This window comes from Ostrinia nubilalis, chromosome W, assembly GCF_963855985.1.
Source record: "Ostrinia nubilalis chromosome W, ilOstNubi1.1, whole genome shotgun sequence".
NCBI classification, from domain to species: Eukaryota; Metazoa; Arthropoda; class Insecta; order Lepidoptera; family Crambidae; genus Ostrinia; species Ostrinia nubilalis.
Genome location: NC_087118.1, coordinates 7,668,231 through 7,687,909, shown reverse-complemented (window position 1 = coordinate 7,687,909; position 19,679 = coordinate 7,668,231). Strand labels below are relative to the sequence as shown.

Sequence of the window (19,679 nt, the reverse complement as noted above, 5' to 3'; positions counted from 1 at the left end):
GCAAATCTATATAACTAGAACCACCTAATGGTGAATATTTGTTAATATTAGTTTCAATATAAAGAATATCTAAAAGGGACCAACCACTTCCTTTTTCTTGGAACTCATCTATCTTTTTACAGATTACTTGAGAACCGTTTTCTAATAAATCATCGAACGTGTAATTTTGAAAGATAGGAATATTTTCTGTTGCAAATGATTTGATTTCCATTGAATCATCTCTGGGCAAAATAACTTTAACAAACAATTCAAAGTTTACTTTCACACTAATGTGGGAAGCAATAGCGGAATCAAGTACTTTGCGCAGTCTAGACGAAATAGAATGCATGAAGTGCAATGGTGACGTTATTGCCAACTCTTCACCATTAGGCGCACGCTCGCGTTCGGCACTGATGCGATATGATACAATGCGGCCTTTAAAGGCTGAATTAACTGTCTCAACTCCAACATCATAATACATTACAGTATTATTCTTATGGACATTACTGCGCAAGTGCCCTGGAAATGCTTTTCTGAGTATGGATTTCTGACATACTGAGCAGAAGATCGTTTTAAAATTTGTCATTTTAAGATTTTAGGATAGATGTAATAGTAAGAACTATAATTAAAAATACTTTATTTAGACAAATTATTATTCATCAATAAACAAATGCATTTGAAATCACATGTTAACTAACTTAGCTAAACAGAAAATAAAATTAAATCTACTTTTTTTTAATCTGCATAAAATGTTGGTTCTATATTATTAAATAACCTCCTACTATCCTTAAATATTTTTTTAATACCGGCCCATAACGGCTCGTCGTGGCTCAGCCGGACTCTCAGACAGCCGTTCCACTTGTCGAAGCGCTCTCTCGGGTTGACGCCAATTATTTGTGCTACGTCGAACACGCGCAGGTCGATGTACACGTCACCGTCAGCCTGCAGCGTGCCCTGGCGGCTGATTCCGCCCGCGACCCGCCGCGACAGCGAGGACCACAGCGGCTGATGTTTGGGAGCAGGCTCGCAGGCGTCTCCAAACAGCTCCTCGTAAATGCCGCTGAGAGTTTTACTGTTCTTCCTGAAAAAAATGTTATCTTGATTAGTTACTAGTCGTTCACGAAAGTTTATTAAAGAAAATGTTATTTAATTATCACTAAACAAAGAAACAATATAGGATTAATTATGTTTAAATTATCGTAAAATAGAATCAAAGTGCAAGTGAGAAAGTGCAAGTTGCTATAGAAACGATGTTATTTTATAGGGTAATTATAACAAGTATACGTACCCAGCCTTTTTTTTTGGACGTCTCCTTCTTTGCAGCCTTGATCTTGCTCTGACTGCTGGCCTTAGTTTTCTTGGAGGGACTGTAACAAATTTGATGATTATCAGTTAGACGAATATCATTTATTCATAACGAATCTTTCATACAAAGAAGGTAGGTAAGTCATAATACGAGTATGTACCTTAGATCTTCTTCTTCGTCCGAAGAGTACTCCGAGTCAGAACCCAGGCCAGCTGCAGCAGCGTTGCGTTTCTTACAGTCTGATTCGGCCCTGTAAAATATACATTTAGGAGTTAACACAGTAATAAGTGAAATAGTAAATTGTACGCTAACCTAACACATTTAATTAATTTAATATTTAAGCTACGAACCTTATCTTTTTTTTTATCACCTTAGCCTTGCTGCTGCCGCTGCCTTTGGTCGTCTTCTTTGGAGGGCTATATTAAAAATAATTAGGTTTTAAAGCAAGTTTCATCGTATTTTTATCAATCATTATTTCAGTCTTTATAATTTAGTAATCAATATTTACCAAGTATTATCTTCTGACGAGTACTCAGACTCTGTACCTCTAGTAGGAAAAACTTTCGAGTTCGTTTCGTTGCGTATTCAAAGTGTCATCGAAAAATTTTGTATGAAAAATTAAACAGCGCCCCCTATATTATAGCCACCCTAGGGGGCGCTGTTTAATTTTTCATACAAAATTTTTCGATGACACTTTGAATACGCAACGAAACGAACTCGAAAGTTTTTCCTACTAGAGGTACTGACTCCAAGCAAGCTGCAGCAGCGCTACGATTCTTGTACTCGGATTCCGACCTGTAAGTAAATTATTTGAAAAATAACAAAGACTAGTGTATGTCTGAACGGACTGTGAAATAAACAATGATAGTACTGGGGATTGAGTATTTTAGTAGTCTCAACGACCTGAAACCCTAAATTCAGATACCAAAACAAAACAGTTGCACTGAGTCTACTATGTCTAAACCTTGAGAACCAAAAATATTATTTATTATAATAAAATAACTCACGAACATTTTCCCAGAAGTGAAGCTGAAGCGCAGAGTTACGGCACGAAGAATCGAAGATGATCAGATATGAATCGCAGAAAATAATGATAATTACTTCACTTACCGCTTATTTTATATCCAAATTTTCACTCACACAAACACTGTAAAACAGTCAAAATAACGCACACACCAAATAATGCCGATCAGCAATTGATTGAACAAACAAGTTTATCAAATTACTTTAAAATATTATTTACCCATCAGCAACTTTTATTCGCGTGAAATTTACGAAATATTATTTCAATCACTAGGGATTGACCGCGGCTCCACCTGCACATTTTTGATTTTTCACAAAGTTTCAACCAAATCACACTTATGGTTTTATTTATGGTTTTATATGACTCAAAATCATTTGATGTAGTTAGTAATATTAGTCGCTCAAATCAATAATAATTATGTATTATTATGAATAGGTATTTCAAATTCAGAGCTTCCTGGAATGAGCACCTCCAATTTGCAGGCACGCTTCTGCTACAGTTTTATAAAACGTACATGTACCTACAGACAATATGTTCCCCAACAGTGGGAGTATAGGATCCAGCAGCGTTGTGATGAAATGATTTATATAAGGCATTCCTGATAATGTACTACATAGATTATTTACTAGCTTTGCTTACAGTTTTGACAATTTGTTATCTTAAATCCATATTTCATCTAAATCCGTTCAGCCGGTAAAGCTTTATGAGTAAACAAGTCAATAATTCGATACGAAATCCATCAATCCGTTTGGAAGATACGAGGTAAGAAATAAAACATGAACATAATTACACACATACAAGATATGTGTAAAAACATACCTTAAAAATAAAATAAAATTATACAGGGTGACTTTGCAATCAGTGTCCAAATTTTTAGGAGCGACTCAGAATCATAACTTAATCAATTTGCATAAAGAAAACACTTTTTTTTTCATATTTATTTAATTATTTATAACATTTGCGCGTGTTTTAAAAATGGACACACTTTATTCATAGAAAATTACGTAATTTATAGTTAACTGCGAAGCTTAATAGACATAATAGTGCCCGAAAATAAGCCTTATCCTTTATGGGCACCCGCGAATTAGATTTTCAAAATTGATTTGCGCAAACTGCTGTGATTAAAAATAATTAAGATAAAGTTGTATTGTTGAATTGATCTTTAGAGCTTATTAAAAAAATTTGGATACTGTTTACAAACTCGCCCTGTATTAATCGCGATGAAAACCTTTGTCGATAATAAGAAACTGACATAACAGTTTTGTACATAGGTACACTTGAGTGCAAAATAATGGATAACTGTATTTACGATTCATTTTAAAACTAGTAATATGAACGTAATTCTTTTTAATTCTTTATAACCACAATCATATTCTTAACTACTTTTATCACTTGTTAGAAAACCTCAAATTCCATCTGAACATAATTTACAGTATGTATGGTAAAAGTATTCAGACTTCCATAACGTTACAAATATCTCAGAATCTAATTAAAGACTTACGCCATTAACATTCTTAGTTACCAATATAAAGTTTAGGTAAATGATAAAATAAATAATAATAATAAATGTGGACAACATCACGTCATACATTGTTCTGATCCCAAAGTAAACGAATCGAACCCGGGACCTCAGAACTAGCGATGTCATGAAAATCGGTGCGTACACCACTCGACCATGGAGGTCTATAGGTGAATTCATTGCTCGCAAGTGTAATGTGTAATAAGATATGTTAAGTTGACAGAAATGGGTTCGCACGCTATGTGTGTGCTAAATAAGCAAAGTTGATTATAAAGCTGTGCATACACTCAGTTATTTAGGTGTTTATAATATTAATTTGTTTTAGATTGTACGTATGTATATGTTAATATAGTAGATAATCTGTGATGATAATCCAGTTTAGCATAAGTTTCACTTAGCATCGAGCAACATTCGTCTGATTAAATAAATATACCAAACGTCCAATACATTGCTCTAATCCAAATAAGAAGCTTTTAAGCGCTTCTTGTGTAATGGAATCAGAAACAACGAACATCCAGACTTGAGACAGTAAAGTGCTTTTTCTATATTGTTCTGTCCGGGAATCAAACCCGTGATCTCAGAGCTGTCGACACTTTGATAACCGATGTGCACGCCTATCGACCACAGCGGTTGTGGATTGTCATCATCGTAAGTAAAGTAACTATGTATGGTTGGCTATAAACAGTGTGCCCTCGCCTTAACGTACACGAGCAAGTAACCCGTGATGTCATGTTTCTTTCATTTGAAGCAATGTTCCGATCAGTAGTGTGTGATTGTGTAGTTGAATTGAAATATTCAAAAACTTTGCTTTTAGTATTAACATTTTTATTTAAATCGTTTATTTTATATTAACATCATTTATTGAGTAGGGGGCTGAATTGTTTTTCTTTTTCATGCAGAGTTAATTTACGTTTCAGTAGTCGTTGTTTAGAATATTTTTATGTGCTAATTTATTGTGGTGATATTTTTTAATGCTAAGTGGGTGCCCTAAAAGTCGGGATGCAACCAGAAATAAGTACCCCTATTGGTATGGTTGTAAACAAGGCATTACCTATATACCCACAAACATGTTGTAAGTATATAATTTTAACGTTTTATTTTAAGTTGGATGCTTGATTCGTTCAATGCTTAAGTGTGTGCCCTGCAAGTCCGGGATACAGCCCGAAATAAGTACCCATTTTGGTATGGTTGTAAACTAGAGCATTAATAATACGAATTTAATCAACATCCATTAAAATTTACAAATAAAACGTTAATTTTATTAAATATGCTATAACTGATTACAGGAATTTACACATATTGGTTGGTTTTTATTTAACAAGGTGAAAATCGGTTCAGCCTTTTTGTTATAAGACGTTATTAATGTCTCACAATTAGTGATCGAACAATAAAAGCATTAGTTTTTGAAATAATAAGTGTATGTGTGTGCGTGTGTGATATACTTCAATTGTGCACCGTTTTATCATCGGTCGTTGAAAGAACAGGTATGTTTTCATGTCAATAATTTAAATTGGGGAGGCTAAATCGCGACGCCGTTTTTAAAGGCGTCGTGAGCTAGCCTTCCCAATTTATTTACTACTCATCTTGCTTAAACAATATGATAAGATTTGCATTATCTCTTACCAGTTGCTTAGGTATTTTAGTATAAGTTTGATTCATATAAAAACAATCAATGTTTTTATGCCGACCCATGGCGAAATAATCGCGTATATTGTTTTGATTTTCACAAGCAACATCGTCAAATATGATAATCGACTCAGGCAATGCTTCGTGGGGACTCAAAATTTCACTATTATGATTATACTTGTTATAAGATGTGCCTGCAACCTTGTCCAATACTTTTTCTAAAAATACGTACTTGAGTTGGTATAAAGACTTAGAATACACATACAGGTTACGAAAACGTGGTCCATCCTTATGTAACAATAAACTGATAACTAAATTGGTCTTCCCACAGTTCGATGGACCGCACACGATACTACGTATAGTATTTGGCAATAATTTCCCGTGACGCTTAAGCTCGTTCGATGCTTCAGGACAGACGCATTCCAATTTAAGTGATTCTTTTTGTTTCAGAAATTTCATAACAGAATTTTTAGCTTGACTGTTGTGATCGGTGGGTTTCAAAGAACTGAGGACAATATACTCACGTCGATGGTTAAAAGATGTAGTTCGAAAAAGGTTCATATTCATCGTGCATGGTTTACTTACGATCGTGTTATTGGGCGATCTAACGTACAGAGTGAGGTCGCAAACTGCGACCGAACGAATGTGAGTTAGAACGCCCAATAACACACTACTGATATGACCAAAAAATATGGTTCTGGCCACTTAAATGGCTCTCCTGTAAAATCTATTTTTTTCACTTACGCCGGTGTACGTAGGAGCCATCGCAATATCACAGAATACATAATAGTAGCAACAGAAATTGCACTCCTTTGTGTAGAATCAGATGCCGACATTTTAACGGTAATAATAATAATGCAAAATATCCAACGCACATGGTGCATTCGAAATCTCACCTTACTACTACGCTCACAAGAGCGCAATTTTTTTGTGTTCAGAATTGATCTACCTCACATCTCAAGTGTCAGGGTTGTATAAGCAAAGTAAAATAAATAAAAACTTAATTTTAAGAAGCATTTATTGTATTTAGATAGATAGATAGATAAAACGTTTATTTGCATAACAGAAACACACATTACAAACAGAAAGTACCAAAAGTAGGATAAAATAGTACCTACCCTCAGGACAAAATGACATAGTATGGTAAGACAGAAATAAAAAGAAAAAAATCATTATGACATACAATATAGGTACACACTTTATACAGAAATGTGTGTCGCAGCAATGCAAACCACTGATTTTCAGCTATAGCCTAAGGGCGAAAGAACGCGCGTAACACGTCAACGTGACGGTTGGGGTGTAGTGAGTTTAAGTACATAAATATAACTAAATAGATTAAGATATTTATGATAAAGAGGAAAGGAGAAAATACACTGATAAAAATAAAATAAAAATAAAAATTATGCCAGGGTTCAACAAAATAACCACGGATGAAACCACTGGACCAGATCAGAAACCACTACCAAGGCGCAATCAGGTTACAGGTTTTTGCGACTCCAATAATGCAGATTTAAGCTGAGTCTTAAATGCATGCTTTGATTTGGCTGCTCTTATTGGAGGTGGTATATTGTTCCAACTAGGGCATGTAATATCGGAAGGTTTTCAATTCCGATATTGAATTCCGATATTATATCTCAATATCAGAATTCCGATATTAATATCGGAATTGAGTTCATGTGCTATAAAATTAATATTTGGTTATATTTTTACGTTATGGGCATCCATTGCATTTGGTTTTTTATGTGACAAGAGGCAAACGAGCCGACGGATCACCTGATAATGAATGGTTACTGAAAATGAGCCTATATGGACTAGCAAATAATTAAAGTGTTTTTATAAAATCACAGGTATCAAACAAACTTTTACTCCTTCATTATATTACCCTGTTTTATGTTGGCGGAACGAGTTGGTCATTCAAATCACGTGTTACAAAAATTGTAGAGAGTGGTAAAAATCTTGAATATGCTTGTAATTTGTTCCTTTTTGAATCGATGTACAACTCACAAAACCACGAGCCATCATCATCATCATGTCAGCCATAGGATGTCCACTGCTGAACACAGGCTCCGATGCTGATTTTCACAATGGCCGGTTGGTGGCGGCCTGCATCCAGCGCCTTCCTGCTACCTTTATGAGGTCGTCGGTCCACCTTGTCCTACGCTGTGCTTTCCGGTACGTGACCTCCACTTCAGAACCTTGCTGCCTCTTCGTCCGTCTGTTTTGCGTACTAAGGCAGAACCGTTGGAAGACCTTATCACAAAGCTCGAAGACCTTAATCGAGTTTCCCAACAGGTAGGCCTTCGGATGAATATGGAAAAAACGAAGCTTATGTTGAATGCCCATGTTGCTCCTTACCCAGTTTCGGTTAGGAGCTCGATTCTCGAGATTGTTGACAAGTAAGTATGTCTATCTCGGACAAACGATCAGCTAGGTAGTTAGATGCAATTTCGAGAAAGAGGTAAATCGTCGAATACGAAGACGAAAGTCTTTAATTAGTGTGTGTTACCAGTGATAATATACGGCTCGAAAACGTGGCCTTTGAATATAAGGCACAACGTGCTATGGAGAGGGATAAGCTTGGTGTTTCTTTACGAGATCTAATCAGAAATGAGGAGCTCCGTAAACTAACTAAGGTCGCTGATATAGCCCGACGGATTAGCAAGCTGAAGTGGCAATGGGCAGGGCACATAGTACGCAGAACTGACGGTCCATAAAAGTAAAATTAATGTTTGAAAGGGAGTTGAGATGTCGTTCTTTGTTGACCAAGTACCTATGACAAATGCTAAAATTGATTTAGAACAAGTTAAATTAACCATAAATAGTAAAGATATTAAAATATTTGCAGTGGAACAAAAGGGTACTTCTCATTTACACTCAAATTTGATGGTCACACAATAATAGTTCATAAACGGTATAAGTTAGAACAATAACTTTGAAATTAGATGATAAAATATCTATTTAGCTACATACAATTAAATTTTATCGTAATAGAAGCAAAAATAATACGAAAAAATCACATGAAACGATCAAAAACGGGGTCATTTTTCGCGTTCTCATCGTGTCACACCTTCGGTTGCAATGAAACATTTGTTTACTGCATTCACAATTTTCGTATACCATCACTGGCAACACGCATTGGTCAAATACTTTCGACTTAAGACACTGCGGTATTTCGGACGTGAGTATATGGCGAAGCTTCCCGAACGCTGCCCATCCGAGTTGGATTCGACGATTGACCTCTTTCTCGAAGTTGGACCTACCTAACTGGACTGTTTGTCCCAGGTATACATAATTGTCAACAACTTCGAGTGTAGAGTCTCCAACCTTCAGAGGAGTGGGTGCAACACGGACATTAGACATGATTTTTGTCTTGTCCATGTTCATTCTGAGGCCCACATAGCTCGTAGCTGTATAGTAGAGGGGCACATAGCTCGTAGAGACGATGGCCGTTGGGGCAGGAAAGTTCTCGAGTGGCGACCACGGGCTGGAAGACGTAGCGTGGGCAGGCCTCCTACTAGGTGGACCGACGATCTGGTAAAGGTCGCGGGAAGAGCCTGGATGCGGGCAGCGCAGGACCGTTCATTGTGGAAAACCTTGGGGGAGGCCTTTGTCCAGCAGTGGACGTCATTTGGCTGAAAAGAAAGAAAGAAATTCACAATTTTCATTCAATTTGTGTGTAGCATATACTAAAATCATCGTTATTAAATATACTTTCCACACAATAGTCAAAAAAATATCTTCTTATAATTATGATAGCGGGGATGACTCATGTATGCATAACCTCACACTTGTGGGTTTGGAATTGAAATGAGTATAATTTATTATAATACTTATTTCAATTCTAAATCTTAATCTAAATTCAATTTTACATCTGTTTCAACTAACATAGTTTTTAAGTGCAATTGTTATTAACAAACTGAGTCCTAGTAACTTGAATAAAGAATCATTTATTATTATTATTATTATTATTATTCTTATTATTATATTTATTATTATTATTATTCTTTCCCGAAAACTATAATCCGGGCCTCTTCAAGGCGAGAGTGAATAAGCACTTACAGGGCAGATATGTACCATCCTAGACTGCATCCCACTTAACATCAGGTGCGATTGTGGTCAAATACCTGCCTTGTTATGCATAAAAATAAAAAAATATTATTTTGAATTGAGAAAGCGAAATACGTTGGTCACACGATTTTAGGTACCTAAAATTTTGAGTATTAATACAAGATTGCCGTTAAACCAAACACCAGCAACCAATCACAGCAATGTATTCGGTTAACGTCAGTCGCGCTTCGACCATTGGGGAGGTGAGATAGGTCGATCGTCGCTCCGCGAAAAAAATACGTAACTTTTTGTGATTATCCATAGACTTACCGTCGCTTGCTTGAAAAATATTTTCTACCTCTAAAATTTAAACAACTAGCTGACCCGGCGAACTTTGTTCCGCCTTAATGGCAATAAATAAGCAGACTTTTTTTATTTCGAACGGGATAAAAAGTATCCTATGTCCTTCTCCTGGCTCTAAACTACCTCCCTGACAATTTTCAGCTTAATCGGTTCAGCCGTTCTTGAGTTATAAGTGGAGTAACTAACACGACTTTCTTTTATATATACAGGGTGTCCCGTAATGTAACGTCAAGCCGGAACTGGGTGTTGAGGCAAGTTGTGCTGGTTATCAGAAAAATATAAAAAAAAATCTATGTGGCATATTTTAAAAATAATAGGCATTTAAAAAAAATCAAAAAATTCTACTCCAGGTCCTTTTGCTCGTGTTGCCACAAATCTTCACTTTTTCCAAATTTTTTTTTTTGTTATGTAACCCTGAATACTGCTTCTCTAAATTGTTATCAAAATTACAAAACCAGCTGTTCCAGCTTGGATGAAAAAAATACATTATTCCCGAAAAAAAATTCAAAATAAAAATTTTGCCTAGTTTAAACTGACTGTACTGAAAAAAAAATGTACTACGCGAGTGTGGCAAGTGACGTCATAATTTGGCGCATTTCAGTAAGAATTCCAAAATGGTATAACACTTGGTAAATTTTTGCTGTAATTGTCGACAATTTTTGGTTTTTTGGAAATAGTCCCGTTTTTAACTTTATCTACCTTGGTTAAAAATTATTATTCTAATGTGCCCAAAATTCAAGTTTCTGGCTTAAGTGAGGTGGAGAAGCCATTTTAAAAGGTATGAGCGGGACGGAGAGGGCCATCTTACCAAGCAGGGATGTTATGGATATCCGTAACCGTAACCGAAACTATCGGATATCCGAAATAAAAAAATGTCCATAACCGTAACCGAAACTGATTCAAAAGTTACGGATAGTTTCGGACACGGTTTATTACAACAGTTTATTTTAAAATATAGTGACTGGTGTTTATGTTTTTACAATATTTTAATAACTAATAAATTATACGTGGTAAGTAGAGATCAATACATCAATAAATAAATAAGGGCCTCGTATTTTTGTTGTCTGTCTGTATGCCTGTATGTTTGTCTGTATATGTGACTGTGTATCTGTTTGTAAGATAAATTTAATCTGAAATTTGAGTTAAAAGTTGTGCCCTCTGGCCTAAATAAAAAATATATTTTTGTTGAGGGACTGATAAATCAGTTAGAGTTCTTTTTTTATTGAGGTACTGATAATCCGTTTTTTGCTTCCTTAGCATTTCAGAATGCCACCCACCCTTAAAACCAATTGCGTAGAATCTTGTAACTTAGTAGGTGACGTAATCGGTAAAATTTTATCTTGTATTTAAGTAGGTACCTATTTATATTATGTTATTGCTATTTATCTATGAAAATAAGACAAAATATATGTTTTATAAACACTTAAGAGTCATTTACAGTAGTAAAGTTCAAAAAAAATGTTGCTGTGAAGTACAGAATCACTTTCGTGGCATCAAAAAATTCAAAACGTTAAAGCTTCCAAATGAGACTCACTATTTGACTGATTTATTGAGAATACAATCTTCACATCAAGCGCTACAATTTTTGTTTACAAAAAGTTGAAATAAGTTAGAAATAAAATTCGCCACGAAGGTGACGATGAGAACCGTGGCGATGAGAAATACCCAAAAAGTGATGGTGAGAGACATCATGAGAAAATCATTGGTATTTGCCAATCATGTACTTTGGGCTTTGTGGCAGGTTGTGGAGAGTTTAAACGCTTTGTTTAAAATCTCAATTAAAACTTTTATCTGATTCCGATATTACGATATTGGGTCGCTCAATATCGGAATTAAAATATCGGATCTCGCAGTCCGAGATTCCGATATTACGAGATTCCGAGATTCCGATATTCATGCCCTAGTTCCAACACTTAGTAGCCTGGTAGCGGAAACTGCCTGTGAAACCTACAGTTCTGTGCTTGTGCATCGCTAGGGGTACACGAGCAGATCTGGGCAGACCAGGCCCGTAACGCCTATGGAAATCAGAAAACCTCAGTTTAGCATGCACTCGGGACTTTCTAGCGAAACGAGATCGAACATAAGGGTGGCCATATGTAGCCTTCTGCGGGATTCCATATTCAGCATGGACGCACTATTTAGAAACGGTGATACATGTGTTCGTGGAGGTATATTAAAGCAAAAACGGGCACATGCGTTTTGCACTCGTTGTATCATGCGTTTCGTTTTACTCAAGAGGCGTGGCCCGTACACGAGGTCACCATAATTAAGTCGTGACAATACCAGCGATTCGCAGAGTACGATACGCGACTTTTCGGACAAAAGATTACGGACCTTGTATAAAATCTTCAGTCGATAGAAACAGCTTCTGACGAGACCCAGCACATGGCTCTCGAAGCGCAAACCAGCGTCAAAAACGATGCCCAGATTTCTCGTTTCCTTAACCATCTCAATAACTGTGTCCATAATTTTTACTACAGGATCAGCGTTCACAATCCTTTCAGTCAACTTTGACGAACCAAGAACCATAAGCTTAGACTTAGTCGGATTCAGTGACAGAGCGTTGTCATTAGACCAGGTAGCAATAGCGTCCAAATCATCGTTCAGTGCGCGTGAGGCAGCATGTATCTCAGTTGGGTCACTGGCGATATAAAGTTGAACATCGTCTGCATAACAATGGTATTTGCAGTGTTTGAATACATGTGCCAGGTCTGCACTATATAAAATAAACAAGAGTGGACCCAATATAGAACCCTGAGGAACCCCACGATTCACCACACTGGGCTTCGAAATCGGGTATGAACCGTCTTCCTTTCGAAGTTTGACTGATTGATACCGGCCACTCAGATAGCTCGCAAACCATGTAACTGTATGAGTGTCGAAACCATAGTAAGACATCTTGGCAAGAAGCAATGGGATGCTTATACTATCGAATGCACGTGAGAAATCCAGCAGTGCCATCAAAGTGCCCCGTCCATCATCCTGATCGGCAAGTATATTATCAGTCACATCGAGAAGTGCCGTGACAGTACCACGGCCTCTTCGGAAACCAGATTGATGGGACGGAAGGAGCCTATTGACTTCTATATATTTAACCAGTTGCGCATGTATTGCCTTTTCCAATATTTTTGATAGAAATGGAAGAATGCTTATCGGTCGAAGGTCCTTTAGTTCGGTGGGGTGATCGACTTTCGGCAATGGGTTATCAGTGCACTTTTCCATTGATGAGGAAATACCCCTGTCGCTATTGAGCTATTGATAATACTGGTAATAACAGGTAACGATTGCTGTTGAGTAAGCACGATCATGTCCCTGCTGATGCCGTCACTACCAATTGCATTAGATTTAATGGCGCTAATATATTTTGCTACCTCAAACTCCCTAACAGGACACAGCGTGAATGGTGGCTTGGAATCGTCAAAGCGATGATGGACAAAATATGACAATTGAGAAATTGAAATGGTATTGGTCCCAGGTACTATAGGGGACTCGGACGCCTTGACACCTTAAGGGCATAAATCGTTTGCACACACACGCTCGATTAAGCCACGCCCCCGTTCATTCATGTTTCGGGTCTAAGCAGCGTCGGCGCACCACTGTAGATGTTTGCCCTAGCAAACCAAGCTCTATGTTAAGCGCTTTGGATTGAGTATTGCTTACCCGCATAACATTAAGTCTGGCAACATAGCAATTTAGTAAATCCGTAGCGCTCGCGGGACTACTTGGTAGAAGGTTTGAAAGGAACAGTTGGCAACGTCGCATTTTAGTCAATTTGAATCCCAATGAGGAATCGCTAGAAAATATAATATTATGGGCACAATTATGGGGCTTCGTGTAAAATTTGAACTAGCGATTGCCCGCTCGGGTCACAAAATTGCTATGGCACATTCCGAGGTAACTGTGCAATTTCCCGAGAAAAAAGTAGCCCTTTCTATAATTATTATTGTTGATATTAAAGAGTGTAAATCTCATGATATTAGTTTAGCTAGTCAAGGCGAGAAATGCAAAATCAATCAGTCACTTTCGAATTTTACCTATTTAATAGTATAATTTATTCGGAACTCAATAGTTTTGTTTAATTTTATTGGTAAATTAGGTTTAGTTTAGGTTAATTAAGTAGTTATCTTGAAATATTAGTACTGTATTATTTTATTTTGGCAAATAAACTTACTCATATTTATAAACGAAAAAATAATGTTATTGAATTATGTAATTAGTAAAGAGTTAAGGATTATTAATTTGTGGTTGGGTCATTTATATTACGGGTATTGAATAACATACAATTTTAAGTGTTGTAAATATTGTTTATTTTGTATAAATTTCTTACATTTCTAAGAAACAGTTACTACCTACTTCTACAGATAAAATGAGATCATTACACTTGAAAATTACAAAATAACATTCTTAAATCCTTGAATTATTTTTAATACATTAGCAAAATCAAAATCAAAAATATTTATTCAGTTTAGACCACAAGTGGCACTTATGAACGTCAAAATATAGTAAATAATAAAAAAAGAAATCCAACTTTTGTTTCCCGTTTAAAAGAAACACTAATCTACGTTATTACAATTTAATACAAACAAATATTGCAGTAAGTAGCAACGATCCAGGTAATTGGTTATTATAAATATTATAATACTATTATAGTTATCTACTTTTATTTCAAATTCAATTTTTTTTATTGCACATTAAGTGTGTTTACACAAGGTGTTAAATCTATAACAATTGAACTTAAAACTAAATAATACTTAAATAATTAGCAATGTATAAGTTTGTAAATATAAAAAATATGGTTACGTGATTCGCATTGATTAATAATACCAACGAAATACCTACCTATATAGAAAAGAATAAGTAAACTTAACAATATTTATGTTTATAACAATATTAAAAGAAACACTAATCTACGTTATTACAATTTAATACAAACAAATATTGCACTAAGTAGCAACGATCCAGGTAATTGGTTATTATTATAAATATTATAATACTAAGTTACTTTTATTTCAAATTCAATTTTTTTATTGCACATTAAGTGTGTTTACACAAGGTGTTAAATGTATAACAATTGAACTTAAAACTAAATAATACTTAAATAATTAGCAATGTATTTATTTATTTATACTTCAATGCCAAAAATATTAACATTAGGCGAACTTAATGCCATAAGGCATTCTCATCCAGTTTACCTTTGGGTTATGTAGAAAAATTATGCATAAGTTTGTGAATTATGGTTACGTGATTCGCATTGATTATGGTATTAACCAACGAAATACCTACCTATAAAGAAAAGAATAAGTAAACTTAACAATATTTATGTTTATAACAATATTAAAAGAAACACTAATCTACGTTATTACAATTTAATACAAACAAATATTGCACTAAGTAGCAACGATCCAGGTAATTGGTTATTATTATAAATATTATAATACTAAGTTACTTTTATTTCAAATTCAATTTTTTTATTGCACATTAAGTGTGTTTACACAAGGTGTTAAATGTATAACAATTGAACTTAAAACTAAATAATACTTAAATAATTAGCAATGTATTTATTTATTTATACTTCAATGCCAAAAATATTAACATCAGGCGAACTTAATGCCATAAGGCATTCTCATCCAGTTTACCTTTGGGTTATGCAGAAAAATTATGTATAAGTTTGTGAATTATGGTTACGTGATTCGCATTGATTATGGTATTAACCAACGAAATACCTACCTATAAAGAAAAGAATAAGTAAACTTAACAATATTTATGTTTATAACAATAGTGTAAATAGATATTAAAATTACAAAATCACATCAGACATATAAATTACTTGAGTTTCTCTACATTTTATTTGATGATTATTGATTAATATTTAGTTGATGCCCCATTGGCAGCTATAACAGCATCACAACGTGAACGCATCGAGCGCACAAGGACTTCGCACAAGTCTGAGCCACGCACAGAATCCCAAACGCGGTCGCAGTGTGCTATTAAATTTTCTCGGGACCTTTCATTTAAAGTATCCCACCGCTGGACCATCAATCCCCAGATATTTTCTATTGGATTAAGATCTGGGGATCGTGACGGCCAACGAATTGTGCGAATGTCAGGCTGTGCCTGGAGCCATCCCTGCACCACACGTGCGGTGTGGATTGGGCAATTATCCTGTAAAAATATAAATTCTGGCACTTCGGTCTCCGGATACACCATTCGCACAGTAGGGACCATCGTCTCCTGGAGGAGCTCGAGGTAAGACTGCCCAGTGGCTCTGCCAGATATTTCTACGAGCTCCCCGGGTCCAGCGGCACTCATCCATCCCCACATGTTGACGCATATTCTGCCCGAGTTATTGTTGGGATTCACATTAGGGGAGACTGGGTACGGTTGAAACAAAGGACGGTTGAAACAGAGCAAATATCTCGTAAACGGTTCTGCGAGGAGTTAGGGGTCCTAGGGGAAAAAGAAGCGGACAACAGGTCCGAACACGAATTTAATGCCTAAAACTTCCTAACGCGTTGACGTTGTGTGCAAAACGCCATATTGTTTTTTACTACCCAAAACTAAGTATTTTTCTTCAGACATTAACGCTTATACTACCTGTTCTTTTTATGTGAATGTATCGAGTGTGCGTTTGCGATTAAAATGAAGCTTGTAGAATAAGGTCCAGTAACTATTTTTGATGTGTTATCATTAGTGTCGAAACTATAAAGTATATTTTACCAAAAGTGGGGTTGGGGACGGTTGAAACATTTTTTGTGGGTACGGTTGAAACAGAAAATGTATTAATGTTTATTTTTTGTAGATACCGAGAGTTTGGGTAAGGAATATTTCCAGAGAGGAAATTGACTTAGTAAAGCATAAGAGGAGGTAAAAGCTGGAGGTTCACTGCGGAAAGCGGCGGAAAAGGATAGTTTGAAAACAAAAAAAGATTTTCGTTAACTTTATTCAGAATGTTAATATTATTTTATTATTAATGTTTATTAGGTTTGGAAATATCGTTTAGTTAATCATATTTCTGTTATTTTTTTTAATGTTTACTACTTATCAAAGGCTAATTAATGTTTTAGAAATATTAAATACTTAGACTGATTAATGTCGTCATGTGGTACCATAATTTTAATATTCGTAGTACCTATTAATGATAAATAAAACACGTTTTATTAGTACTTTTTGTATTATTTGTATGTATTTCAACAGATTCCAATCGCTGTTTCAACCGCCCCTGGCATGGGGACGGTTGAAACAAAATTTCTTTTTTTTTTAATTTCGTATATTTCTATGAATAGTAACCCGGGAACTATAATGATACAGCCATATCATAGCTAAAACTTCAAATTTCAATTTCACGTATCGTAATCGTCACTTGGTTATTAAACAACAAAATTATAGACAATTAAAGCAAAATTGTTTCAACCGTACCCAGTCTCCCCTACGTGGCTCATATCGAGTGTTGTCAACACGCCATAAATGCCGACGTCCTATTTGGTTTGATTTGAAACATTTTTCGTCGGCAAATATGGCGTGCGAGAAATCAAAGTCCCTGTATTCTCGCGCGAATCGGACTCTCGCAGCTTTATTTTCTTCGGTTAGAACTATTTTCTTCGCCGGTTTCCTGTGGTGCACCCCAGCTCGATGCAGGGCCCTCCTCACGGTTTTTAAGGAGCATTCAAATTGTTCTGCAAATACCCTTGCCGGTGTGAATGGCTCGGTTGCATACGTGTTCACCATTTGTGAACTTTGTTGTTGGGATATTAGAAACGGCCGTGGCCGCCGTGGTCGATCAGCAAGCTGTCCTTCTTCTTCATGGCGGCTGTGGTGTACTATTACACAAATAAAGTGTGTGCGCTATGGCAACACTGACTAGTACGGCGCGGTGGGGAGTCAGTCGTAGTCGGGCCGCCACACGGGACGGACGTCAGTGCTTGCACTAGCTTACACAGTGAACATATATCAGTGTTTTATTTAAGATACCACAATGGCGACGAGGATAAAAGTGAGTAATTAATAATTTTAATGATTATATACCCAATAAATTAAATAAAATAAAAGGGAGGTAGCTACAATCATTACACTTACAGAATGTACAATCACAGTCTATTTGCCGATTATTATTTATCAAAATCATTATTATTATCAACGTCAAGTCAATTAATATTTAATTTTACAAACAATAACAAACCTACAAACCCATAGTAATATTGTTTTTGATTTTGTTGCGCGTACGCATGAGTCACAGAATGTTATGTTGATTAACAAACTCGTTACTTACCAAAAGTCACTTGTTATTCTATGATAATTAGTCTTGTTAAAACTAAATCATCTAAGATCATTTGAGCCAAACTGACGCAGACAGAATATGTCTGCCTGCCAGTTGAAGGGTACCTATTTAAACTGTAATTTGCAATGCCACTGAGACTCGTTTTGATCATTATTCCATATCGAACTAAATAATTTATATTATTACAATGATCGTATTCCTGAACGAAGTAAATTGTTTCACTACAATGAAATATACCTACGTAATACGAGTAGGTTACCTCCTGTTTACATCAATGCTACCTATAAAACTAGACAAGATAGTGTATTGTCAAGAAATTATGATAATCTGATTGGGTATATACCTAATCTTAAATAATAAACAAAGCAAGTAGTGAATTGCTAATATACAATAAACAAAGCAAGTAGTGTATTGCTAATATGGAATAATAAACAAACTTCATTTATATTCACGTAATAATGAACTCGGAGATTATTATTAGCACCAAGTATCAGTGTGTTATTAAATCAAGTATCAGTGTATTATTAAATAGTTTTAGTACAAAGTATCAGTCTGTTATTAAAGAGTTCCATACAACGACACGAGACAAGATAATAATTTATTGTCACGTAGAAAATATTCAAAAATGAAAGTTGTGAAATTCATAAGTGGTCTTAAAGTATATTCTATCCTCCTGGTATCGTTGTGTGTTTGAGTTTCATGAAATAATTGCACCATAATATAGGTTTATTATGGTGGCTGAAAATGTTAGATTTATTATAGTAAAGTATATAGATTTATTTATTTACTTTAAATGCAAGTGAGCTTAGAGATAAATCCTAAGCGCTCACATTGTCAATTTCAAATTACGTATTCATTTAATTTATTGCACACTAAGAGTTTAAAAAGGTCTTAAAACTAAATCTGTACAAACATCAAATATTAGTAAGTACCTACTTATATCTATTTAAGGTTAGTAGACAAAAAATTATCATAATTTATTGCAAAGTACCTACTCCAACGAACTGACATGACCCTAGACAAGATAATATTTTAAACTTTCACGATATTAAGATGATTTCCCGACAAAAAAAAAAAAAAGAAGTATTGTATCAGTAAAAAAAAAAAAAAAAAACAGGCAAGTTGTGAATTGTCAGAGACTAGCTATGAACCGTCACACACAGTACAAACAGCTGTTTGTCTTGTGTTGTTTTTTTTGACAAATTGTGTTGGTCACGGTTTTCTTTTTTTTGAAATTGTGATGTGATGATTACGATTGATGAAGACCTCAGATCATAGAAAGAGAATAGATATGAAGTCGCGCGTAACTACAACGAGAACCAGTGTCCCCACATTTCCCCCACCACAGCTCCCACACACACATTCAACTGTGTAAAAACAAAGCGACTGAGAGTCTACGACAACATGTGCAACCGGCTTAAAAGTGCTGTGATTGGCCAGATGGCATGCCTTATGGCCAATCAATAGCCGCGTGACGTGACGCACACTAAGAAAACGCTAGTGAGAGAACAAAGATAAAATGGAGTCGACAAGATATCGA

At 35.6% G+C, this 19,679-nt stretch overlaps 1 protein-coding gene across 1 annotated transcript in view; it reads right to left on the bottom strand.

Moving 5' to 3' along the window:
• Positions 1-661: 661 nt before the first annotated feature.
• Positions 662-19,679, bottom strand: part of LOC135086432 (uncharacterized protein K02A2.6-like) — a 51,034-nt gene continuing 32,016 nt past the window's right edge. The window contains exons 3-6 of the mRNA XM_063981157.1: positions 1,446-1,535; positions 1,287-1,346; positions 786-1,060; positions 662-681 (exon numbers count right to left, since the gene is read on the bottom strand). Coding sequence (XP_063837227.1) covers positions 662-681; positions 786-1,060; positions 1,287-1,346; positions 1,446-1,535 — 445 coding nt within the window. The remainder of the gene's footprint in view (positions 682-785; positions 1,061-1,286; positions 1,347-1,445; positions 1,536-19,679) is intronic.